General features: G+C 41.1%; 1 protein-coding gene and 2 non-coding genes across 4 annotated transcripts; all 3 read left to right on the top strand.

The window, feature by feature from the left end:
• Positions 1 to 1,651: 1,651 nt before the first annotated feature.
• Positions 1,652 to 24,606, top strand: Hspa9 (heat shock protein family A (Hsp70) member 9). 2 transcript variants are annotated; one of them, XM_063277217.1, is made up of 18 exons: positions 1,652 to 5,922; positions 6,036 to 6,395; positions 7,806 to 7,864; positions 8,078 to 8,165; positions 9,227 to 9,408; positions 10,960 to 11,084; positions 11,975 to 12,048; positions 12,141 to 12,247; positions 13,413 to 13,575; positions 13,987 to 14,079; positions 18,282 to 18,491; positions 19,590 to 19,817; positions 20,657 to 20,761; positions 21,285 to 21,402; positions 22,474 to 22,568; positions 22,935 to 23,027; positions 23,238 to 23,378; positions 23,607 to 24,606. In XM_063277217.1, exons 2-18 carry the CDS (start codon positions 6,315 to 6,317, stop codon positions 23,682 to 23,684), a joined length of 2,040 nt encoding a protein of 679 aa, XP_063133287.1. In that variant the 5' UTR covers positions 1,652 to 5,922; positions 6,036 to 6,314; the 3' UTR covers positions 23,685 to 24,606. The 2 variants fall into 2 exon arrangements, with proteins under 2 accessions (XP_063133287.1, NP_001094128.2); NM_001100658.2 differs by lacking the exon at positions 1,652 to 5,922 and having other exon boundaries at positions 6,212 to 6,395; positions 23,607 to 24,375.
• Positions 18,965 to 19,037, top strand: LOC120098354 (small nucleolar RNA SNORD63). The gene has a single exon (XR_005496543.1). It is a non-coding gene; the product is annotated as a small nucleolar RNA SNORD63 (small nucleolar RNA).
• LOC120098355 (small nucleolar RNA SNORD63) lies at positions 20,302 to 20,369 on the top strand. Its single transcript, XR_005496544.1, has one exon. It is a non-coding gene; the product is annotated as a small nucleolar RNA SNORD63 (small nucleolar RNA).
• Positions 24,607 to 25,089: the final 483 nt, after the last annotated feature.

The raw sequence follows: 25,089 nt of genomic DNA, 5'->3' as shown, positions 1-25,089 counted from the left end.
AGAAAAAAACTGAAATGCTAAGCAATTTTTTTTCATTTTCAAAGTTCTCCATCAATCAAGAAATAGAGACATAGACATAACTGCTGATGGTTCTGAATGCAGAAGTCCCTCCCTGCACTGTAAACATCTGTAAATAGTGATCTTCCCTTTTGTTTTTTAAGAGTGTATGGGCTAAGGCTTAGTGTTCTGACACATGCCTTCAATCCTAGCACTTGAGAACAGAGACAGGTGAATCTCTGTGAGTTCCAGAATAGCCAGGGCTACGTAGACAGTGTCTCAAAAATGAAACAAACAACAAAGAATATATAGAATGGAAAGATAGCTCAGTGGTTAAGAGCACCTGTTGCTCTTGCAGAATATCTTCCTGGGTTTGATTCTAAGTATCCACATAGTAACTCACAATCATCTGCAACTCCAGCGGATCTGACCCACTCTTTTGACCTACTCAGGTACCAAGCACCTATGTGGTGCACATACATACCTGTGGGCAAAACAGACACACACACACACACACACACACACACACACACACACACACACCCCTAAGAAAAGTAAAAGAAAATAATATAGAACCACTAGCACTCAAAAGGATATAGGGGGAAAAACTGAAAATTAAAAAGTCTTCAATTATGGGTAGGAAAATTACTTGAACAAGAGGAAGGTAATGATTAGGGGTATGACTCAATTTTTTTATTGTTATTGTTGTTATTTTGTTTGTTTGCTCAACATGTATGGGTTCTTAATTTCAGTTCCTACACTATACACACATGAATATGAACATAAACATATAATCAACCTTCAAATTTAATATAAAATCTTTTAGAAAGATTGTTCCATTGGTATTTATTTTATTACATATGTATTTACATAACCATAACCAGGGCAAATCAGACTTCTTTTTTGGAATTTATGCCAAGTTGCAATACATAGGCAGTGCAAAGCCATACCCAGTCTCTGGATTACCTGTGCACTTTAGCAACTCAGTTCAATAGATGAGCTCAGTAACAAATATAGCCTAGGAAGCCATCAGACTCATTATGTAGCCAAGATAGCTACACCTTGAAAATACTGGGATTACAAGTATGAACCACAATTCCTCATTAAGAGCAAATCTCTGGGGGTTGGGGATTTAGCTCAGTGGTAGAGCGCTTGCCTAGGAAGTGCAAGGCCCTGGGTTCGGTCCCCAGCTCCGAAAAAAAGAACCAAAAAAAAAAAAAAAAAAAAAGAGCAAATCTCTGCTTTTGTCATTCCTACCCATCCTACAAATAAGTCTTCTCACAGGTCTGTCACCTTATATGCAACTGTGTTCCATGTATGAAGGAAAATCCAGAGCAAGACTGATAACGTCAACCTCTAAGTATAACATTATTCCTGAAGATGTAGATGTCATAGCTAATCAAAGTGACATCTCTGGGGAGAGGGGGGGGTTGTACTTCAAGGCAGGGTTTCTTTGTGTAGTCTTGGCTGTCCTAGAACTTGCTCCATAGACCAGGTTAGCCTCAAACTCACAGAGATCCATCTGCCTCTGCCTTCCACGTTCTAGGATTAAAGGCATTTGTCACCACCATCCATCATGGCTTCTTATTTTGATGTATTGTAGTTCTTGTTTTCCCTTATCAGAAGGCAGCCAAGTTGGTGGGTCATCATTCCTGGGCACAGAGACATCACCTGATTTAATAGTTTTTCGAGAGGGACGCTCAGTAGAAAGCAAAGCTACACAATGCCCCCTCCCCAGTGCAGTGTAGCTAATACCAAAAGAAAAGCCTGAGAACTGACTCCTGAAATCTGTTTCAGGGACACGAAAAGTTGCAAGGAGAACCAAAGTGACAAATTCCTACAGTACCCCACAGTTCTATTTCCTGAATATGGAAGGTGCCACCACATGACATTTATCTTTGAGGGGATTGAAAAGATGTGTTCCAAGTGACCAATTTAAAAAGACATTGATTTAAAAACATAAAGGTAGTCATGTGCTGGAGCCAGCTGGTCAGTCAACAAGAGAACAAGGGAGTGAGGAGGATTGTCGGAAAGGCAGGAAGAAGACGCAAGATGGGAGGGCTGCGGCCAATACCATGCCAGAGAGAAGTGTATTTTCTGTGGCTTTTAAAAGCAAGCAACACAAGCACAACCACTTCCAGGAAGTGAAACACTAATGCTTACATGGTGATTTTATAGTACACAGTATCTATGTTCCACTAAGGCCATTTTCTTCAGGCTTGAACAGTCTCTCAAGGATGTATGCATAAGTGGAGGAACTTGGCAGGGTATAACATGTCTGTCAGATTCATTCATGATTAATCACAAGCAAGAAGTCAGCCAACGTTAACTCCAGAAGTGCTCCCCCCAGTCATGGATGGTGGTGAGCATCTGTAATTCAAGTACCTGGGAGGCTGAGTCAGGAAGATTTTAAGTTTAGGGTTAGTTTGGGTCACTTGACATGGCCCTGTTTCAAATTTTTTCAAAATAATATTTAGTTCTTACAGTCTACAAGTTATAGTATAAATCCTACGGATTATATCACAGATTAAATCTTCTCTCAACCTTTTTTGTATGTTCTGCAGGGTTGGGGACTAAGTTCAGACACCTTATTTTTCTCTTGGTAGGCACTCTACTGCTGAGTTACCTACATATACCCTGAATTTCTCTGTGGTTATCCTATAATAGACATTTTTTACTATTCTTTCTTTATTCTACCACCTAAAATTACTGCTATTATCAGTGGAATAAGTCAGTATTTCACTACTCACCTATATATATGTGGACACAAAAGTAAAGACATTTGGTTATGCTGTGAAGTGCAGGTTCTGAAGTTAGACAGACTGGCTTCAAATCCTGGTTTTATCATTCACATATACACACTCCGAACAGAGTCAACTCAATACCAGATAGTATAACTTAGACCATGTCTAAAAAAATAAAAATAAAAAAGCACCATGTGTGGTGGTGCACACCTCTAATAGCCAACACAACGGAGGTGGAGCCAGGCAGACCTGTTCTTTGAGGTCTATATAGCAAACGAGAGGTCAGACAGTGACTCGCAGCGAGACTGGGTCAAATAAGAAAGGGAACAAGTGTCATCTCTGTGTGTTATGCACAGGTATTGGACTATCCCTTCTCCTGTTCAGTAGACATTGGACCTCAGGCAAATTATGCATTAGTCCTTTCCCTTTCAGTGGATAACAAATGCCAACAGAGAAAGCAAACGTAATGCTGTACAGTAAACTGTATCACTGGGCAATGGATCTCGCTATCCATTTCAGTCACTTGAACCCTCCTTAGATTCAATTTATTTCCTTCAGGCTGTAGATGCTCATTTGCAAGCAGTCAGTTCAGAAGGCTCTCCTTCACGCTGGTAAGATTAAAGTATTGTCATGTATGAGCTTTGAACATTTACCTGCCACATCCTCCCCCTTGTGGTCATAAAGAATATTTTTGAATGGCCTGACAAAACCATAAGGAAAATCAATCACGTGTGTGTGTGTGTGTGTGTGTGTGCGCGTGCGTGCGTGCGTGCGTGCGTGCGTGTGTGTATCAATCATCTGGATTAAGCTCAGTAGAGGTTTTGCATATAACCTTAGGTTCCATGCTTCAAATAAATTTAGTGAATTTGAGGCAAGTCTGGGATATTAAACTAAATAAGATATATAACACTGGATTCCAGGGCTCTCACTCTGGCTTTTAAGTATGTGGAATAAGAAGAAAAGCAAATACTTACCTTTGTTGTTGTTGTTGCTTCAGGACTTTTAGACAAAGTCTTGCTATCTTAGAGACCCATTCATTCTGGAACTCACTATATAGTCATGGCTGGCCTCAAGCTTTTGGCTATGCTAGGCCAACTTAATCTTTTTAAAATAAGATCTTGCTGTGTAGCCCAGGCTGTCCTTGAACTCCTACTTCAGTCTCAGAGACAAATGGCACACCAGTTTACATGAATACACTGGCTTCAATTATCTTCACCTGCCTTCCTTACTTCTTGTTATAGTCAATGTAAGGTGCAACGGTTTCAACTTTTGTTTTAGTGTTTAGTATCTGTCATTCCTCTTGATGTTCTTTCTTCAAGAAACTGTGGCAGAATAACTGTTTTCAGGGGGTCAACAATCTAACTTTGGCCTTGGCAATGTAGTTTCTTAGGTAATTTCTTCAAGTGCTAGATCAGTAAGGATATAATGACAAGTGTAATTTGATGAAGAGAGGCGAGAGGTTCCTTTTTGATTTGAGACTCCTATGTAGCCTGTTACTGGTAATATAGCCCAGGCTGGTCTAGAACTTAAAATGTTCCTCCTGAAAGCTGGGATGAAGTTTGTGCCACTAAACCTGATTTAAGGGATGATGAGTATGGACTCATGGCCTAGTACCTTCTAGGCTAGCACACTTAACAACTCAGATACAATTCTAGTCCTTTTACTTTTTGAGACAGTCTTACTATGTAGCTATGTTAAAATCAGACCCTCCACATGTCTGATAGAACACAAGCATTTATCACACGAGGACATTTTTTTTTTTCGGAGCTGGGAACCGAACCCAGGGCCTTTAGCTCTACCACTGAGCTAAATCCCCAACCCCACACAAGGACATTTTTAAAAATGTATGTAATTGTAATGTCTGTCCTAACTTAATTTTATTAACCCTTTTTGAAACAGGTTCACCGTCTCTTAGTGTCATCAAGCTGCTTTCCAACTAATTATATCACCAAAGGTGACCTTGTATTTCTGATTCTACTTCCTCCCAAGTGCTGGAGGCTTACAGCACCATTCCCAGCTATCTTTCCTTCCCTTCTTTTCATAATGTAAACTGTATTTTATCTCCTAATTTCACCACTTTCTTCATTACTTGTTACAGTGATGACTACTTTCACTTCTTTTTCTTTGAGATAGTCTCATGTAGCCCATTGGCCTGGAACGAGTGATGAAATCAAAGATGGCCGCTGGAATCACAGAACTGTACAACCACTTCCTACCCAACTATTTTCTATTTATATCAAACTGCTTACCTCCAAAACCAAGTTCTATTTCACTGTCTTTGAATCACTGAACTGTTTTTACCACCATCGAGAAAAACTTGACACAACATTTGTTCAGGTTTTGTCCCTGAAAGTCTCTGGACAGACACACCTCACATCTGTAATCCAGGCATTCGAAAGGGTCAGCCTTGAGTTTGAGGACAACAAAAGCTACAAAACCACCACATAGCTAAGGCTAGTAAAACACTGGGGTTGGGTGGGGTGGTGCAGCCTTTAATTCCAGCACTCCGGGGATAGACTGGCGGGGGATCAAGGCCAGCCCGGTCTATATAGCTAGTTCTGTGACAGCCAGGGCCATATAGAGAGACTCTCCCCATGCCCAGCCATTTACACCCCGTCTGAAACCTTGTCTTAAAAAAAAAAAAAAAAGTCACAGTATAACTAACACCTGGCAAGTGCAAGGTTTGAAAAAGAGTCGCCTCTGGCCCAGCAAACCTTAAGAGCTCACGTAAGAGCCCTCATCCTTCTCAAGACAGTCTTTTTTTTTTTTAAGATTTATTTATTTTGTGCATGTGAGTACACTGTAGCTGTCTTCAGACATACCAGAAGAGGACATCAGATCCCATAAGACCGCGCATATACAGGTGTGCATACTTGAAGCTATGAATAAACGGTGAGAACAAAGGTCCCCTTATCAACGCCTGAGGACAAGATGGCGCCCGCTGCAAGTAGCGGCCTCGGGAAAAACTCCCACGCGCCTACCAGTGAGCGCGCGAGCTCGCGCCCCCGGTACTCTCCAGTAAATTCGCGTGCACTGGAGTATCCAATAAACGCTACAGTTAAGTCCTAACCCGTTTCCTCCACGCCCCTTACACATGCGCTACAGGGCTTCATCCGGAGCCGACGACGCAGGCGCAGGAGGCCCCTCCTTCTGCGCAACTGACGCAAGGAGACTGTAATCGGTTCGTAATTTATCCCGTGTGACCTTGAGTCTTTCCTGCCTCAAGGACCGGGGCTGTCTGAAGTAATGCCTGTACGTCTCTCTTCTCCCGCTCCCTTCTCACTGTTCCCACAGCCCCAGAAGCCGTGATGAAAGAACGGAAATTTTCAACGATCATTCTGAGGAGCGTGCTCGCGGCGTGCGCCGATTCCGGGAGCAGCAAACAGGAAGTTTCTGGTCAGGCACTACGCTAGGTGCCTCAGCAGAACAGCGGGCTTCATTGCTGCAGCGGCCAGCCCCCGCCCCCCCACCCCACGTGGTTGGAGGGTTCCAGAAGCGTAGCCACCGCCGTGCACGCAGCTCCGGGTCTGTGGGGTGTTTGTTCTTGCCCTCGTAGCCCTCTGTCCAGCCGCCATGATAAGCGCCAGCAGAGCCGCGGCCGCGCGTCTCGTGGGCACCACAGCGTCCCGGAGTCCCGCCGCCGCCCGTCACCAGGTGAGGAGCTGCCATGCCTTCCGGTAGGGGCTCCAGGCCCCGACTCGAGTAAGGCAGGCCTTGCCCTTCGGGGTCAGACTCTAGGAGAAATCCGGAGCGTAGGAAGGTAACGGACCTTCGATAGTCTTTGTTGGCCTTCTTTGAGGGCTTTAGCCTCGAGCTATGCTGAGTCACAATCCTTGGCGTTCTGAAGTCTTTACCCCAATAATTCACGACGTAGTGGCCCTCTAACCTGTAGCACATTGGATGTGCTTGGTCTTAGACAGTAGGTATAGTTTACTGGAAACGCAGAACTATGTACGCTAGACTGTTGAGGGTTGATGGACAGTTTCTCTGCTGTAAATATTCAAGAATGTCGCTGCTGTGAAGAAGTGGGGGGTATCCACATTAGGAACTGAAAATTAAATTCCAACATTCCAACTCCATTCTTTGACTTTTCACTTTATATTTTTGAGAAAGGGTTTCTTTGTAGACCTGTCTGCCCGGGAATTAACTTTGTGGGCTTCACAGAGACACCCCCACATCCCCGCGCCTGTCTCTTCCCCACGAGGGCTGAGATTGAAGGCGAGCACACCCAGCTCCAAAGATAGAGAGGTTTTTTTCCTTCGATTTACTTGTGATTTATAATAACAAGTAGAAAAAAGATTTTGATCTGAAATAAGAAAAAGTACGTCTTTGGAGATTGAGACCTGAAACTCTCCAAAATAATTGTTTGACCAGGCCAGTGGAAATGTATCTGAGAACTTTAAATCTCTACTTGCAGTGCACACGTTATTGAAGTGAGGTGTACAGGGTTGTGAGTTTATTTTGAGACAGGGTCTCACTGTGTAGCCCTAGCTGTTCTAGACCAGGCCTGTCTCTGGCTTTGAGGTTTTAGGAATAAAGGCATTTGCCATTAGGCCAGTCAACTGAATTTTGAAATTTTTGGTGTCTCCTTAATCAGGTGTTCAGCAAAAGTGGTTCTCGCACACAGTCTCAGTGTCTCTCTCCCTCCCTCCCCCCTCCCCCTCCCCCCTCCCCTCACGGGAGTTTGTGTTCGAGCAAGGCACTTCTGCCCACTTCCAGGTTGTCCTAAATTGAGTGACAATTTATGGGGGGCTTGTTGGTAAAGGCCAGAGTTGCTTCTAAGCATCACAGTTTGTCACAGCAGATACTGGTACAAGATAAATAATGTCAAAGTTGTACATCCATTGCAATGTAATTTTTTTTTTCTTTAGTGGTGGCAATTCAAGACAATTTTATGTACGCTTAATTTTACCAGACAAGTCTGGAAAACTTGTAGATATGTGATCTGTAATCTATGTATTTTACATACTAAGGACTAAAAGTTGCATGAGTTTTTTCAGAATAATTGGAAAAAAAACAAGAGTCTTTGTAGTTGGTGGCTGATGCAATATTTTTTCTCCCCAGGATGGCTGGAATGGCCTTAGTCATGAGGCTTTTAGATTTGTTTCAAGAAGGGATTATGCGTAAGTATAACCTCACTCTCTCTGAGAAAAACACACATTGAACCTCAGCTATGATGGGTGTATTTGTTAACATGGAACTATTCCTCTTTATCGCTAACTATTCGTTTGTATTTGTAGTTGATTTAGTGTGCCACTGTTAACACCAACATAAAACAGTTCTTCCTGACATTGGAGATCATTGTTAAGATGACCATGGTGTTTCATTTCTTACAGGTCAGAAGCAATCAAGGGTGCAGTTGTTGGAATTGATTTGGGTACTACTAACTCCTGTGTGGCTGTTATGGAGGGCAAACAAGCCAAGGTGAGAATAAATTGAAGCCCGGGGTCATTTAGATATCTAGTACATAGGAATGGCATTAAGTACACAGGAATGCTAAATCGGAGCCCAGCTTGATGGTGGACACCTTTAATCCCAGCAAAGTCAGAGGGATCTGTGAGTTCAGGATAACGAGGGCCACACAGAGAAACCCTGTCTTACAAACAAGCAATGATGTGTTTAGTTTGGTGCTGGTTTTTCCTCCTGAGATACTGTATCCTGGGCCAGCTTCAAGGGTACAGTATTAAGTGCTAAGATCACAGGCATTATTAACCACTCTAGGCTTCTAATTTGCATTTAAAGCCTGCTTTTGCCCCACTGCTCCCCTCTGCCCCAAGCTGAGGACTGAACCCAGGGCCCTGTGCTCTACCACTGTGCTAATCCCCAACCGCTTTTGCTTTTTTAAGACTTAGGAATTAACCTTTGGGTGTTCATAATTAAATGGATCTAACTTCCAAGAGTACAAGTGAAACATGGACTTTGGGGAACTGGTGGTGATGTCATTAGAGGACTTGAAATGGCTTGCTGTGTTAGGAGTCCAGCAAGACTGGAGGTCGGAAGCTTCTACTCACTAGAAACAAGGAGAGCTCCACATTTGTGTTATGTAAAGGTTGTTGAAGCCTCTTCAGCAGAATACACAAACTTTCTTTTGAGTTGTCAAGGCTTAGAGCTCCTGGGAATCTATAGTTGTCCTGCTTCTTTACCCATGCCTGCACTGGGTACCGGCTGAAACCCCACATGTTTGGTACTAACATAAGCCCTTCCGTTGTCCTCATTTATGCTGTTCTCTATTTTTTTGTCTGAAATTTTAGCTTCTGTATGTAATTAACAGTAGTCATAATAAAGGTGGTATGGCTATAGTCTTCTGCGTATATTTGAAATGGTATTTTTGTAGGATTCACAACAATAAAACATGCCAGTTTAGTGCATTATCCTTTCAGCATTTTTATTTTAAATACAGTTTAAGCTGTGGTTGTATCTCAAGTCTTGGCTACCAAGAGTCCAGTGGTGACTAGTACTTTAAACAGTGTCTTTGGGAATTTTAGGTCCTGGAGAACGCCGAAGGTGCCAGAACTACCCCTTCTGTGGTTGCCTTTACACCAGATGGGGAGCGACTTGTTGGTATGCCAGCAAAACGACAAGCTGTCACCAACCCAAACAATACTTTCTATGCTACAAAGCGTCTTATTGGACGACGATATGATGACCCTGAAGTACAGAAAGACACGTGAGTACTAGGAAGCACCAGTAACCCAGACTTGCTGGGGCTTTGATCCCAGTTCTGTGGGGGCCTTGATCCACTGTCTCATTATTGTTCTTGGGGAAAAGTCACATCCCACCAGATGAGTGCAGTTTTTAGTTTTTTGAGAGATGGTTTTGTGTGTACTCTCGTGGAATTCATTCTGTAGACCAGGCTTGCCTCAAACTCAAATCCTCTTATCTCTGCCTCCCTAGCGCTCAGACCAAAGCATGCACCACCACTGCCTGACTATTTTTTCCCCCCCAGAGCTGAGGACCGAACCCAGGGCCTTGCGCTTGCTAGGCAAGTGCTCTACCTCTGAGCTAAATCCCCAACCCTTTCTATTATATTTTTGTTTTGTTTGTGAGTATGGTCATCCTCTGTCACTCATCCTCTGTCATGTGACAGGAGGCCAGCGTATACCTTGCACAAAGTCCATTTTCTTTCACCATGTAGGTCCTGGCCATTGAAGATAGGTTATTAGACTTGGCAGTAAGAACCTTTATTTGCTAAGCTATCTCCTTGGTCCAATTTTGCACCCTTTTTCCTTTAAATTGAGATTAAAAGTGAAAAATAGGGGCCAGGTAGTAGTGGTAGTACATGCTTTGATCCCACACTTGGGAGGCAGAAAGGCAGGTAGATTTTTGAATTTCAAGACAGTCAAGGCTACACAAAGACATCCTGTTTTGAAAAACCAAAAGAAAAAGAAGAAAAGCTGGGGACTGCTCAGCTGTTGAGTGCTGACTTCCAGAGGATCTGGGTTTGATTCTTAACACCTACATGGTGCCTCACAAACCATTGGTAACTCTAGTTTCTGGGAATCTGACACCACCTGGCCAGGCAGACTAAACACCAATATATACGAAATCAGTAAAATTTAGAAAAACACCCCAAGTTTACTATTATCTATATTTTCTTAGGAAACTGCCTTTTTTTTTTTTTTTTCAAAGTAAGATTTATTTTATGTATGTGAGTACACTGTCACTGTCTTCAGACACACCAGAAGAGGGCATTGGATTGGATCCCATTACAGATGGTTATGAGCCACCATGTGGTTGCTGGGAACCTCTTAACTGCTAAACCATCTCTCCAGCAGGGCCCCCCTTGTTTTTTATTAAGTAAGTTTGAGGTGTGTGTTAAACATTTGAGACTCACTTGGATGGACTAGCTGGCTGGCTCAGAGGGTAAAGGCACTTCCTGCCAAGTCTGAAAATCTGAGTTTTACCCCAGGACTAGCATGGTGGAAAGACAGAAGCAGAAAACACCTGAAAAATGTCCTTTAAGGTCTGGGGGTGGAGTATGAATTTTCCACAAATGTTGGGTAGACCTGGTTAGCTTTAAGTTAGCCTAGGTCAGTGTTCATCCATCATCTTCCTTTGCATTCATACTTCAGTTTTGTGACTGGGTAGTATTTTATTGTAACATTTTCTTAGAGACTACCTGGTCATTGTACAATTTAAAATGGATGTGATATGTGATGTCCTTGCAGTAGTAAGTTTCACAGGATAGTTTTCTTACATGATTCTTTTTATCTTTAAGTAAGAATGTTCCCTTTAAAATTGTCCGTGCCTCCAATGGTGATGCCTGGGTGGAGGCTCATGGAAAACTCTATTCTCCGAGTCAGATTGGAGCGTTTGTGTTGATGAAGATGAAAGAGACTGCAGGTGAGGGTTACTTCACATCTAGGAAACAGGACGTGCTGTTCATGTCTCTGCTGTTTGTGTCTCTGTGGTAGTACTGACTAACCTCATGTTCTGTGCATGATGGGGTCTAAGCCTTTTGCATAGAAAAATTTAGAAAAGGCAAAACTTTGAGACTCTTCATACTTAATCTGCAAATTGCGTTTAACTTTCCTAATGATACCTGCTGGGAGTTGTTTTTCCCCCAGTAGGGTTGCATGGTAGTGTTTTGTGTCAGAAGCCAGAAAGCTACACGGTAAACTTAAGTTTAAAGGTCACTGGATATTGATAAGTCGAGCCTGAAATGCTAAAGGTGATTTGGACTTTCCACCAACATCTCTGCTGTTGAGCTGGACAAAAGCACTTCCCAGACCTTCAGACATTTTGGGAAGTCGGAATCAACACAGGGTGGGAATCCCAGGCTGGCTTCAGCTTCACATTCTACAGTTGTAGCCATCTACGTACTAAGGTAGTTAGAGTGATTTGTTTTTTGAGACTAAATTTCATACTGTAGTTATATGCTGTCTTGGAACTCACTTTGTATCCAAGACTGGCCTCAATAGTGATCTTTGTCTTTAGCTTTCTGAGTGCTAAGGTTATAGGCATGAGCTACTTTGTCTGCAGGTCTTGCTTTGTAACCCAGGACAGCTTTGAACTCATGTTTCTCCTGCTGCTTCCCAGATGCTAGATTACAAGCTACTAGATAACAGTACCCACTCTTTCTTTCTCCATGGTTTTTCTCCACGTTAAGTCACAAAGGAGTCTGTTGCTCCACAAGAGGATCAGATGTGGAATATTAGGCTTCATTAATAATTTCGTTGCTTTTTTTTCTCCTAACATAGTACCACAATTGCATTTTATTCTTTGTTTCCCAGAAAATTACTTGGGCCATACAGCAAAAAATGCTGTGATCACAGTCCCTGCTTATTTCAATGACTCACAGCGACAGGTAAAATTAATTAGATCTCTTGTTTGCTGGGAGTCGGGGTAGGGTTCCTGAGCTAAAGGATGGAAAGATAGATTTATTTCTACTTTCTCTAGGCCACTAAGGATGCTGGCCAGATATCTGGGCTAAATGTGCTCCGAGTGATCAACGAGCCTACAGCTGCAGCTCTGGCTTACGGTCTGGACAAATCCGAAGACAAAGTGTGAGTTGATACAGTAAAATCCTTACCTCGTTTATGGGGTGTGTGTGTGTGTGTGTGTGTGTGTGTGTGTGTGTGTGTGTGTGTGTGTGTGTGGGTCCATGTGTTGTCCATTTGTTCCATGGCATGGATATTGAGGTCAGAAGATAAACTGTGTGAAATGGTTCTTGCCTTTCCCTAAAATAGGTTATGGGTCTGTTTGTCCCGTGTGGTGGCAAGTGCCTTTACCTGGCTGGCCTTCTCTTTTGTTAATTAAAAATTAGTTTTACTTTCCATTATAATGTGTTTGTATATAGGTATATGCATCTTATTCCTGACAGAGATGGCAGATTCCCCTGGAGCTGAAATGACAGGTGGTTGTGAGCTGCCTGATGTAGGGACTTGAAATGAAACTGGTTTGCGCTCTTCGCTGTGGAACTCCAGCCCCCACACGTAGAGTGTATTATGTGTATGGTGGGGCATGTTCACAGCACAGTGCACATGTGGAGATCAGGGGACAGTTTAGAGGAATCGATTCTCTCCTTCCGTGTAGGTTTCTGGGATTGATCAGGCTTGGAACCAGACATCTCCAGAGAAGCCATCTATTCTGACAGCCCTGTGCTTGTAATTTGTTTTGCTTTGTTTTGAAGACCATTTCTTTATGTAACTCTGGCTGTCCTGAAACTTCCTCTGTAAACCAGGCAGTCTTCGAAAAGATTTGCCTGCCTCCCCCACCTCTGGGATAAAGGCGCACACTACCGCCACCTGACTTGTGCTGTGAACTAAATTATATCAGCTATAAGATTTTTCCCGGAGCATTAACCATTCGTGTAGGGAAGCATTATGCTTAGACAAAAAAATGTACTTTATTTTCTCCAAATCTGTTTGATCATTAATTCAAGACCATTGTACTGTTCATTTTAGACCCTTGATAATTTTTTGGTGACCTGTTGACAAATACTTTGGAAACTGTAGTTTGTGTGTGTTACTAATGTCACTCGTCTGCATTGCATGCTTATGATACCATATGTTAACAGGCATGTCACTTAGGTTGTTAACTACATTTTACAGTTAATTAAATGTTTCAGGAAAATAACATGGTTAATAATTAAACTTTGGTATAGTAATTCATTCTTTTGTAGTAGGTTTTGTTTCTTGGGATTTATTTATTTGTTTATTTATTTTTTAGCATTGCTGTATATGATTTAGGTGGAGGAACCTTTGACATTTCTATCCTGGAAATTCAGAAAGGAGTGTTTGAGGTGAAATCCACCAATGGGGACACTTTCTTAGGAGGTGAAGACTTTGACCAAGCTTTGTTACGGCACATTGTCAAGGAGTTCAAGAGGGAGGTTAGTTACTGCTGTGGTTAATGTGTAGGCCTTGAGTTGTTGAGAATATTTTTGTTTACATTGGTTTTTGCTTTGTTAATAGTTTTTCTACACTAAGGTAACTAATTGCATTTTCACATTAATGGGTAAAATAAACCATTTTAGTTGATTAGATTGGGAACAAAAGACCAAGTGACCTTGGTTACAGTATTGGAGAAGGAATTTTTAGGAACTCAGAAAAACAGATTGATGGGTGGTGTTCAGTCTGCTGACATAAATCAGATAACTTATTAATACTTGGTTATTTTCTACAGATCTTTAAAGGTGACTTTTTTTTAATAAAGGGTTGGCCCCTTAATAAGCAAACAAAAAATGTGTTCTACATTGCTACTACAGTTCTGTAATAATTGTCTCACTAATCCTACTTTGTAGACAGGGGTTGATTTGACCAAAGACAACATGGCACTTCAGAGGGTTCGGGAAGCTGCTGAGAAGGCTAAATGTGAGCTCTCCTCATCTGTACAGGTGAGGGATGGAAAATGCCCAGTGCTGAGCATATTTGAATAGTGTGTGTATCTTTTGCTTGCATGTGCATCTACTGCATTTGTGCTTGGTTTCTGTGGAGGCCAGAAGAGGGCATCAGAACTGCCATGTTACTGTTGGTGTTGAGTCTGAGTCTTCTGGATGAGGGCTTAACCACTGAGTCTGTCCATCCCTGAGCTAAAAGATTTTAATGAAAGATTATAAAGATATATTAGAGCCAAATAACAATCATGCTCCTATTTGAATGACATCAGTAATTTACTTTAAAGATGTGTTTTCATTTCCCTCTTTCTTCCTTCTCCCCCCACCCACTCCCCAGTGCTGGGATTAAAGTCCTATATCACCACAAACAGCAAGATGAGAATTTTAGATCAGGAGATGATAGCTCATTGGTACAGGACCTGGCTAGCATGTATATCCCTTTTATATCCCAGTATTACAAAAAGGAAACTCTGGTGAGATAGTTAAGGCTAGAGTATTATTACCAAAGCAAGTCTGTGTGCATACTGAGTTGCAGCCAACTTGTACTATGTAGCATGACTTGTCTCTAACAAAGAAAAACAGGCTTTATTTCTTTGGGGCTCGTAATTGAACCCAGGGTCTAAACACCTACTAGTGGTCTGTACCTGTTTGCCCCTGAGGCATTGTTTTTTTTGTTTTTTTTTTTTTTTTTTTAAGTTCATGGTGCATGACTGTAATCCCAGTACATGCGAAGTTGAGGCAAAAGGGTTCCATGATTTGAACTAGCTCGAGTGCACATAGATCTCAGCATCTCTTTAAAAAAGGCAAGGCATTAGTAAAAGTAATGTGAAGAGATGGAATTACTAACCTGGAAAAAATGTTTTAAATGTAATCTACTGCTTTGTGAGTTGCTGGTTCTCTGTCATTTAATAAATTGGATCACCATTCCAGAAAATGAGCTGTAAAACAGATTTGCTCCCTCCGAGTTCTGAGATTGTTGACAGTTCTGCCAGGTGAAGCTTCGTTGTCTTAGCAACCAAGCGTAAACTCATAAAGTAGACTTCCTTGTTAGATGTAGGTTGTGTACTGGCTAGGGTGGAATTCCCATGTCCAGTGCTGGGTTCTTGTGATCGCAGAGCTGTGACTGCTTCAGGTTGTTACTTTGTTTCCCAGTAGGAGGTTAGGGGACTGTTGGTTCCTTCGTTGTTGCTAATTAACTTTTGTTGAAACCTGAATGCTATATAGGAAACCTACCTACCTCTGAGCTCCCCTAGCTTCCAAATTTTCATTGTTTGAAAGTTGAACATACTCATTATTGGTATTGACATCATGTCATTTGTCCCTGTTATATGACAGTGTTTAGGGTTGTGGCTTAAGAGTATGCTGAACTGCCAGTAGATAGCTGATAAATCTCAGAACTTGATACTTGGAGAGGAAGAAGTTGGTTATTTTTATATAGTCTGTATCTTACTGAAGGATATTATTTTTCTAGTATTTAGTAAAGTATATTAAATCCTTGTACACCTGTGATTGTAAATCTGTAAAATGAATCCTTAGAAATATCTCAGTAGATTTACTAGTTTACTATGGAAAGATGGACATTAGAATATTTAATATCAAATGAAATTTTTGTTAGTTTTGGTTTTGCTTTTTGTTTGGGTTTTTTGAGACAGCGTTTCTCTGTATAGCTTGGCTGTCCTGGGAATCTGTAGACCAGGATGATCTCATTCACAGAGATCACCTGTTTCTGCTTCCCACATAACTGGGATTAATGGTTTGTTCTTAAACACTGGTGTCTCCAGTCCACTCCTAAGATTCTTAGCTCTGATTTTGAATGAATCATTTCACTTTTTCTTTTTAACCTACAACTGAGGCCAACAAATGGTAATTTTTCTTACAGTTGTGAGGTTTACCAGATGAATATATACTAGTAAATAGTAAGGACCATGCATTAAATAATAACTTAAAGGTAAAGGTGACAAGTTAGATCTGTAATCCTAGCACTGTGAAGCTGAAGCAGGAAGATGGTGTCAGTTTTACAGGAACCTGACAGCTGGGTGTGCTGGCTGGCGCGAAGATGAGTTTAAGGTCAGCCTTGCCTGATTAGTGAGACCCTTTGTGTGTGAGGGAGAACTCTGAGACTGAAAAAACATCAACTGGGGTACACAGCATGTTAAGGACAGGATAGTTTGAGGTGGCAGGGAAGAGATGACTTGTTGAGAGATGTTGCCATTGTCCCCTCCATTTGGTTCCCAGCACCTGCTTGTAACACCAGTTCAGAGGAGCCGACACTGTCTTGTTTCTGTAGATACCTGTGTTTATGTAGTATGTACACATCTACATACGTTTAGGTAGCACTTTTTAAGAGTTTTGGAGAAAATTGAGTGTGGCAGTATGTTTAAAGCTCATGGGTAAAGACTGGAGAAGGGTTGGAAAAACTGGGTGCAGATGGAGGAGATAGTAAACCTAGACATAGGTGTGGGTTGGTGTTCATCTCAAAATCATTAAGTACAGAACCTAGAATTACTAAACATGGTCAAATTATGATTTGTGAATTAATGAGAGTAAAGTGGTAGAGTTTAAAGTGAGGAAGGCAGGCAGGACTTTGTCCTAGAATGGCTTTATCTTAAAAGTTAGTTAGTAGTCCCATGCCAGATGTAATGACACTTGAGAGGCAGAGGCAGGTGGATCTCTTGAAGTCTGAGGTCATCCTGCTATACGTAGTTCTAGGACCTCCAGAACAACATAGTGGGGCCCCGCTTTAGACTTCAGACACACACACACACACACACACACACACACACACACACACACACACACACACACACACACACACACACACAGTAGTTAGTCCTAGAAAGTACTCAGTAATTAGATATGGCTAGTGATTGCCAATTTGAATGAGACTGTTTCTGTTGACAAAATGGCCAGACAACATTGATCTTATTTTCTGATTTGTCATTATTCTTTTCGAGCAATATAGATTACTCTTATTTATATGGAGAGTGTACTGACTATGACGTATTTAACTGTCTATGTCTAAGGTCGTTTGTCCTGAAGAAAAGTACTTATCTTCTCTCAGGTTGTATATTCTATTAGCCTTTGATAAAAGTGTAAAGCACCTTAGGGGGTTGAGGGGTCTGGATGTGTCCTCACTATTAATAGCAGTCTTTGAATTTCACTAGTTTAATTTTTAAACTGTTCTTCTAGTTACATACACATGAACATGTATTTATTTGCTATGAAATAGATTGAGTGCTGAGATTAGATAATGTGCTATATACGCTTCAGTATATATTACACATAATAGAGGATAAGTTTTAAGGTATTTTCATACAAATATGTATCACCATATCAACTCTAAAAATCCTTAATTGTACATTTTATGGCCCCAAGCTATGGGGTTTAGGATTAGGTATTGGCTTTTCCTTTTTAAATACAGTAACCAGTTCTCTGTGGGTATAGTGGCAGTACGAGTCTCTTGCAGATCAGACTGACCTTGAGTTCAGTATAGCTGAAGATGAAGAGGTTGATTGAGAACAGTTTTCTTTATACATGTGTGATTTCTTTCCCTTTTTTATGATTTTATTTTTATGTATGCAGAGGGAATGGAAGAAGGCAATTGAGGATGATTACCAGTAGAAGGTGGAAGAGAAATCAGAATCCTTGGAACTTTAGGCAGTCCTTAGCTAGGTGTTAGATATTGAACTCTGGTTCTCTCCAAGAATAACAAGTCCTCCTAACTACTGAGCTCTCTTTTTAGTCCAGACATGAGATAATTTTTAAACTTAATGTGAAAGACAACCCCACAATATGGTTCTTTTTGTTTTTGTTTGTTTTCTCTGTGGGCTGGTTTTTCTCTTGGCTAGCCTCAAACTCACCGCCTGTTTCTACCTCCTTAGTGCTAGAATTAAAGGCGTGTGCCACCACTGCTCAGTCATAATATAGTTCTTAAAGATCTTTTCTGCCATTCTATATTTGTCAAATGGTAATTATTTTTTAAGCTTGTCTACTTCAGTCTTCGTTGTTACTATGTGTAGACTCCATTAAAATAGAGTCTGTAGTGTGTATTTCTACTTTGGAATCATTGTGCTTGGTAGCTACTCATTTAGTAAGGCCTACCCTATGTGCCTTTCAAGTCCAAGGTTATGGTTTTAACTTTGAATGGGGGTATCAAAGTACCAATCGGGCTGGCTACCTACTGACATGTAGTTCCCGTGCAGACTGACATCAACTTGCCATACCTTACAATGGATGCTTCTGGACCAAAGCATTTGAATATGAAGTTGACTCGAGCTCAGTTTGAAGGCATTGTCACAGATCTAATCAAGAGAACTATTGCTCCGTGTCAGAAAGCTATGCAGGATGCAGAAGTCAGCAAGAGTGACATAGGAGAAGTGATCCTGGTTGGTGGCATGACGAGGATGCCCAAGGTATGGACTCATGGTATTCCTCATAGAGGAATGAATACATAATTACATTCCTGGGACAAATGGGATATGTTGTGTGTGGACAGGAATATGATCCATTCTACTAGTGTTCTTTAAAGGGTGGTAAGACCAGACTCACCAAAAAGTGCTTTTAGTTGCCTGTGAGGGCTCATGCCTGTGTAATCTTAGCACTTGAGGATAAAGCAGGAGGATGGCCTTGCATTCTAGGTAAGATGCAACTACATACAGAATTATATCTTGCATACAAATCCCTCAAAAAAAAAAAAGCTTATATAGTTTATTTGGAATAAAGGATGCAAGAAAAGGTAGCAGGGAGGATCCTAATCCTACTCTGGTAAAGATATTGTTAAACCTTGATAGTAGCCAGTCCCTGGAGGGGTGTTTTGGACACATCTTCCCAGTAGTACTTGGTGGTTGCAGGGGGTGTGGGGCTGCTTGAATTTCAACAAAGGTTTGTGCAATGATGCATTTTATTAATCAACACATCATTCTGAAAGCAGATGTGTAGAGAAGTAATAACTGAGCACAGACTTGTTGAAGGTGCAGTTGGGGTTTGGTAGCCAGATTGAATTATCTGAGGCCCAAGTTAGTGATGCATTTATTCTGGTAGTGGTTTGTTCTTTTTCTCTGTTTGAAACACCTGGATGTTGGAAAATGAGCTCAAAATAAGCTTAGACCTAGGATTCTGGTTTATGAGATATTAACCCATTCTCCTAAGGTGATGTTCACTTTTGTTAGCTCTAATACACAGGCTCAAAAACTACTCTTTTCAGCTGCAGAATTGACATTACTACTTCAAATTGGTCAATTGTGTAGAATATGAAAACTATATTTTATAACTCCTTGTTGTCATGTGCCTTCCGCTTCAAATGATGTCCTCTGGGAAGCTAGATTACTGAAATAAACTATTCTCTAAGTGGACAGTGAATGAGATGCTCTGAAGTCACACACAAACAAGAAGTCAGCCGTCTTGAACCTGGATCTCTCTGACTTGCTGTCTGGAAGGAATATTAGTGTTCCGTTCCACTCCAGCAGTTGCCCTGTGTGTTGACTAACAGGTTCTTTCTTCCGGATGCTTAGGTTCAGCAGACTGTGCAAGATCTTTTTGGCAGAGCCCCAAGTAAAGCTGTTAATCCTGATGAGGCTGTAGCCATTGGAGCTGCCATTCAAGGAGGTGTGTTGGCTGGTGATGTTACAGATGTGCTACTCTTGGATGTCACTCCCCTCTCTCTAGGTATTGAGACACTTGGAGGTGTCTTTACCAAGCTTATTAATAGGAACACCACTATTCCAACCAAAAAGAGCCAGGTAAGAGCCATTCTTTATTCTTAACCTCTTCTGCTTCCAGTGACTGTATGAACTTTTTCTTTAAAACTTTGTTTCTAAGTCTATACTAGCAGACTGGCTGTTTGTTTGCTTTTTGCAGTTCCTGGAAAAGTTGTTAGACCTCAACTAGCAGTTGCCTTTAAAAGGCTATTATCATTTGCTACCAAAATCCTTGTAGTCTTCTGTTATCAAAGGCAAAGAAAATCCTGGCTAGGGATATGGGAGGAGGTTTGATTTCTGGGAGAATGATGGGCACTACCAAGCAGGGATTTATGGGCATGACATGGTCTTAGATGAAGAATTACTTCTTGTGGCTCTTAAATCATGCCAGCACTTGGGGCCTTGAGGAGTGAAAATTTAGAGTTTGAGAACTGCCTACTCTGAGTAGTGTGAACATGTCTCCAATATTATATTTCTAGACTAATTTAGTTGTCAGTTTTCCTTGAGAACTCTAGTTCTGGTGTTTGTGCAGTGATGTATTTGTCAACACATCATTCTGAAGGAAAGTGTGGTGACGTCTTATTACTGAGCACATTGTCTCTGATCCTCTTTTCCTGGACTGGCAAACAAGTATTTAAAACCTTGTTTTGTTGCCTTAAACTTTAAGGCTTAAAGCCTCATCTTATACAACATAACTTGCTTAAATTAGCTGAAGCAATAGCTATTGTGTGTCCTTTTAAACTAACTCTTCTTCTGCCCTTCCTTTGTCCTGAGAGTTATAGACATTAGGAATTACGCAGTATCAGAATAAATTTCTCGTTAGCCTTTTCTCTATAATAGGTATAGTTAAATCAAGATTACCAGGTTTTCTTTTTCCCTAGGTATTTTCTACTGCTGCTGATGGACAAACTCAAGTAGAGATTAAAGTGTGTCAGGGGGAAAGAGAGATGGCCGGAGACAACAAACTTCTAGGACAGTTCACTTTGGTAAGTATTTTGATCCTGAATGTCATGATTTTGGTGTGCGAAGTTAACATTTTAATCTCCAAACTGCTGACATACAGGCATATTGTGTTGTTTTTGACAAGTTTTTGTAGGTGAATTATAAAACTCATGATTTTAGTTTTTACCTAAAAGTACTTTGTGTTTTCAGAAATTTAAAAATGTTAAAAGCCTGGTAAATGTTCAGACTCAGAAGCAATGCTAACTCAGAAGTTAAATTTTATCTTGATTACTCATTTCAAAATCACTTAATGGTCAGCATTGCTACAGTAAAGAAGTTTCCTCATTTGCTGTAATCTCTAGGTACATATAGCCATCATGGTCATTAACTCCTTGAAGCCCAGTTGCTTTCAAAAAGCACTAAAACTACTACCATCACTTTAAATGTCACGTTTTTGTACACTCAGTGAAGATACCACTTATTTTAGGAAGCAAGTGTTGGTTGGCCTGTTTCGAAATGAGAGTACATGGGCCTCTCAAAAGCGCTCACTCTGGATATTTATTTTAGATTGGAATTCCCCCAGCCCCTCGTGGAGTGCCTCAGATTGAAGTTACATTTGACATTGATGCCAATGGGATTGTGCACGTTTCTGCCAAAGATAAAGGGACAGGACGTGAGCAACAGAGTAAGTATTTAGACTGTGAATGACGTGTGAGCCTAAGGAGGTCTCCCAGTATAGAGAGCGCCTTCCTAGCATATGTGAGGCCCTAGGTTTGGTTAGCATCAAAGAAAAAGGGAAGGTGGCCATTATCAGGAAACAGCCTTTCTCCCCTAGGGAGGTTGTTAATGTACGTCGCCACTTTAGACTTATTTTTACATGGTGTATGGGTGTTTGCTTGCGTGTATTTCTTGCACCTCATGCATGTCTGTTGCCTTCAGAGGTTAGAACAGGATATCAGATCCCCTGGCAATGGACAGTTGTGAATCTTAAACCCAGCTTCTCTTCAAGAACAGTTGCTTTTGGGGTTGGGGATTTAGCTCAGTGGTCGAGCGCTTAAGGCCCTGGGTTCAGTCCCCAGCTCCGAAAAAAAGGGGGGGGGGGAACAGTTGCTTTTAAACCACTGAACCATGCCTCCAGCACAAAGCTTCCTCCCCCCCCTTTTTTTAAATTTTATTTATTTATTTATTTATTTATTTATTTATTTATTTATTTTATGGTTAGCTGCCTCTTAAACTTATAAAGAGTTATGTTTCCAGACACCCGGGTGTTTTTGTTTGGCTTTGAGACAGGATCTCACTTTGTTTCCCTGGATGCCCTAGAAGTTGCTAGGTAGACAAGACTAAAACTCTTGAGATCTGCTTGCCTCTTTCTTCCAAATCGTGGGACAGATGTCTGAGCTTCTATACGTATAACATGAAAGGGGGTATAAACAGAGGCAAGCCTGACCTTGTGGATTGCTGAAGTAGCAATTTGTTGGAGGCAGATCACTGGATCATTCTATACAATTTACTTACAAGGCTATAAGTATTCCTTATTATATAAATAGTGGTGGTCTGTGGCCATGGCTGGTCTTGAACTCTGATCTTCCTGCTTCTCAATGCTGCAATCAAAGGTGTGTGTGTGTGTGTGTGTGTGTGTGTGTGTGTGTGTGTGTGTGTGTGTGTGTGTACCACCATGCCGAGTGTAGTAATTTCTTAATGCATTAAAAGAAGGGAACTAAAGAGCTGCCTTTTTTTTTTTCCCTTTAAACTACAGTTGTAATCCAGTCTTCTGGTGGATTAAGCAAAGATGATATTGAAAACATGGTTAAAAATGCAGAGAAGTACGCTGAAGAAGACCGGAGGAAGAAGGTGATTGCTTTTGTTGAGCTCAAGTTTGGGCAGGTTACAGATACCCACCTTCTCTCACTTCTCATCTCCTAATGTCTTTGTTTAACGTGAGTTACACAGTGTAGTCAGGATGTCTGAGACAACCCCCACATTTGTCAACCTCCCTGATACCTGGGATCACGGGCACATACTGGGTTGGAATGTTCTCTTTAGTCATCCAATGTTAAAATTTCCATGTCACAAAAGCCAGCTCAATTCTTTGGCTCAAAGACATGCCAAGTACTTCAGCTAATAAACTGTGGCGAGTAACTTCTCACTTATTATAGAAGCTAATGAAACTTTGGTTAATTGAAAAGTTTATTATGTTGAACTAATAATTTTTCTAAGGAACGTGTTGAAGCAGTTAATATGGCTGAAGGAATTATTCATGACACAGAAACCAAGATGGAAGAATTCAAGGACCAGTTGCCTGCTGACGAGGTAACAATTCAAAAACATTTTCACTGGCTCATTGAATCTCATTTTCCTTTGGGTTTGATAGTGATTCAGTTTCTTAAAAATATGAATAAGGGTTGTAGGTGGGGAGGCAAAAACTATTTAGAAATATGAATAGTAAATTACATGTAATGAGACAAGAGACCTAGATAGAAAAGAGGATTTGTGTGTGTGATTGTCTTTTGCATTTTCCAGTGCAACAAGCTAAAGGAAGAGATTTCCAAAATGAGAGAACTCCTTGCTCGAAAGGACAGTGAAACAGGAGAAAACATTAGGCAGGCGGCATCTTCCCTTCAGCAGGCATCATTGAAACTCTTTGAAATGGCATATAAAAAGGTACAAGGGCTGGAGGGGTAATTGGGGCCTAATGACTGGGGCTCCCTGTATAACCATTTATAGAATTGAGGATACTGTGAGTAGAATGTCACAGAATAGTAGGGAATACCATTGCTGTACAAGAGGAGGGGAGTCAGTACAAGGCGAGGTCTGTATGATGAATGAAGCCTGTTGAACAGGGAGCAGACTTGTGGCTTCTTAGTGATTCTCAAGTATTTTTCTCAACAGATGGCATCTGAACGGGAAGGTTCTGGAAGTTCTAGCACTGGGGAACAGAAGGAAGATCAGAAGGAAGAGAAACAGTAATAGTGGCAGTGCATTGTGGAGCCAGGACGACATACTATGAAGCTTGGGAGTAAAGGAACTTCCTGAGCAGAAAAGGGGCAAACTTCAGTCTTTTTACTGTATTTTTGCAGTATTCTATATATAATTTCCTTAATATATAAATCCAGTGACAATAGCTATAACTCATTTAATGGTAATAAAGTCAGCAATAGCAGGTTCACACTTCTATAACTAGCCTGCTGTTTTCAGCTGCACGTAAAGGGGTGGGATGGGGCTGCGTACCAATCATTATTAGGTAAATCTGGTTTGTGCTGAAGTAGCTATGTTTTCAAGATGGAAGCCCATTTCACATGCAGTAGAGGTAATCTGTCATGGACCTTGAATTGAGGTCATATGCAGATGCTTGTTGACCAAGAGCACTGCTATAAATGACCTGTGTGTACATTTGCTCCTTCAACTGATGCCTTGCAAGACTAAGCTCTCTGTGTCATGGTCTATAGGTACAGAAGTTAGGTCAATGGATAACAGCTGTGTTAGCCATAGCTTAAAGTGATCTATCAAGAATTATACAAGCCTCTCATGGGCCTAAGGCATACTTCTCCAGCTACCCTCTTGGGTGGCCAATGTCTGACATCTATATTCTTGATGATTGTTCCTTTTTCATCCATTCTGGATTTTTTTTTTTTTTAATAAAATTCTGAAAGCCTCTTGATCTCCTTTGTGAATGGTAGTAGCTCAAGGACTATGACTGTACCATCAGGTTTGTGAGTAGAGGTAAAAAATCAACACTGGCTAAAAGGTTGAACAAATTAAACATGGTGAGGGACTAAATAACATGTTGGCATGTATGCTGGATGTGGAAGCCCACTCAGGAAGCAGTGTGAAGCCAGGCGGGGCTACACAATGAGACACCCCGTCTTAATAAAATACTGGCATAAACGAATCCAGTTGTTGTAGTCTTCTATCTAGAAAAAACTAAGTGCTGTTTTTACCTTGAACAAATTTTGAGCAGAGTTGATAAAGAATATAGTATTATCATTCAGAAGTCCTAATGTCTAATTCCAGTGACTCAGAACAATTACCCTTTTTGTGTGTGTGTGTGTGTGTGTGTTCTCTCCACTGTCCTGGAGAGAAAGACAACTTTGTATAGTCCTTTTTTATTTATTTTTTTGTCTATGGTTATGTGCACGGATCCCTGGAGCTGTAGCTATAGGCAGCTGTGAATCTGGTGGCACTTCATGGGCCATTATGTGCTGTTGATCTTCCTACATAAATCCCTTTTTATTATTTTTTTTGAAACAGTTTCACTATGTAGAATGCTAGGTTTAAAGGAATGTACTACCAAGCCCACCTGATTTCAAACATTTCAAAGCAGGTTAGGGTTTCCAAGATAGAAAAATAGGATATACAGCTATTATAAGTAATT

The sequence above is a fragment of the Rattus norvegicus genome, chromosome 18 (assembly GCF_036323735.1).
Source record: "Rattus norvegicus strain BN/NHsdMcwi chromosome 18, GRCr8, whole genome shotgun sequence".
Lineage (NCBI taxonomy): Eukaryota > Metazoa > Chordata > Mammalia > Rodentia > Muridae > Rattus > Rattus norvegicus.
Note: the sequence above shows the minus strand (reverse complement) of the source record. Positions and strands in the feature narration are given on the sequence as shown.

Bases quoted from the DNA above. Each gene is read 5' to 3' on its own strand.
- Hspa9 (XM_063277217.1), top strand. From the start codon at position 6,315: ATGATAAGCGCCAGCAGAGCCGCGGCCGCGCGTCTCGTGGGCACCACA. The intron at 9,409-10,959 runs GTGAGTACTAGG...TTTATCTTTAAG, and splicing joins CCTGAAGTACAGAAAGACAC to TAAGAATGTTCCCTTTAAAA. The intron at 20,762-21,284 runs GTAAGTATTTTG...TATTTATTTTAG, and splicing joins TTCTAGGACAGTTCACTTTG to ATTGGAATTCCCCCAGCCCC.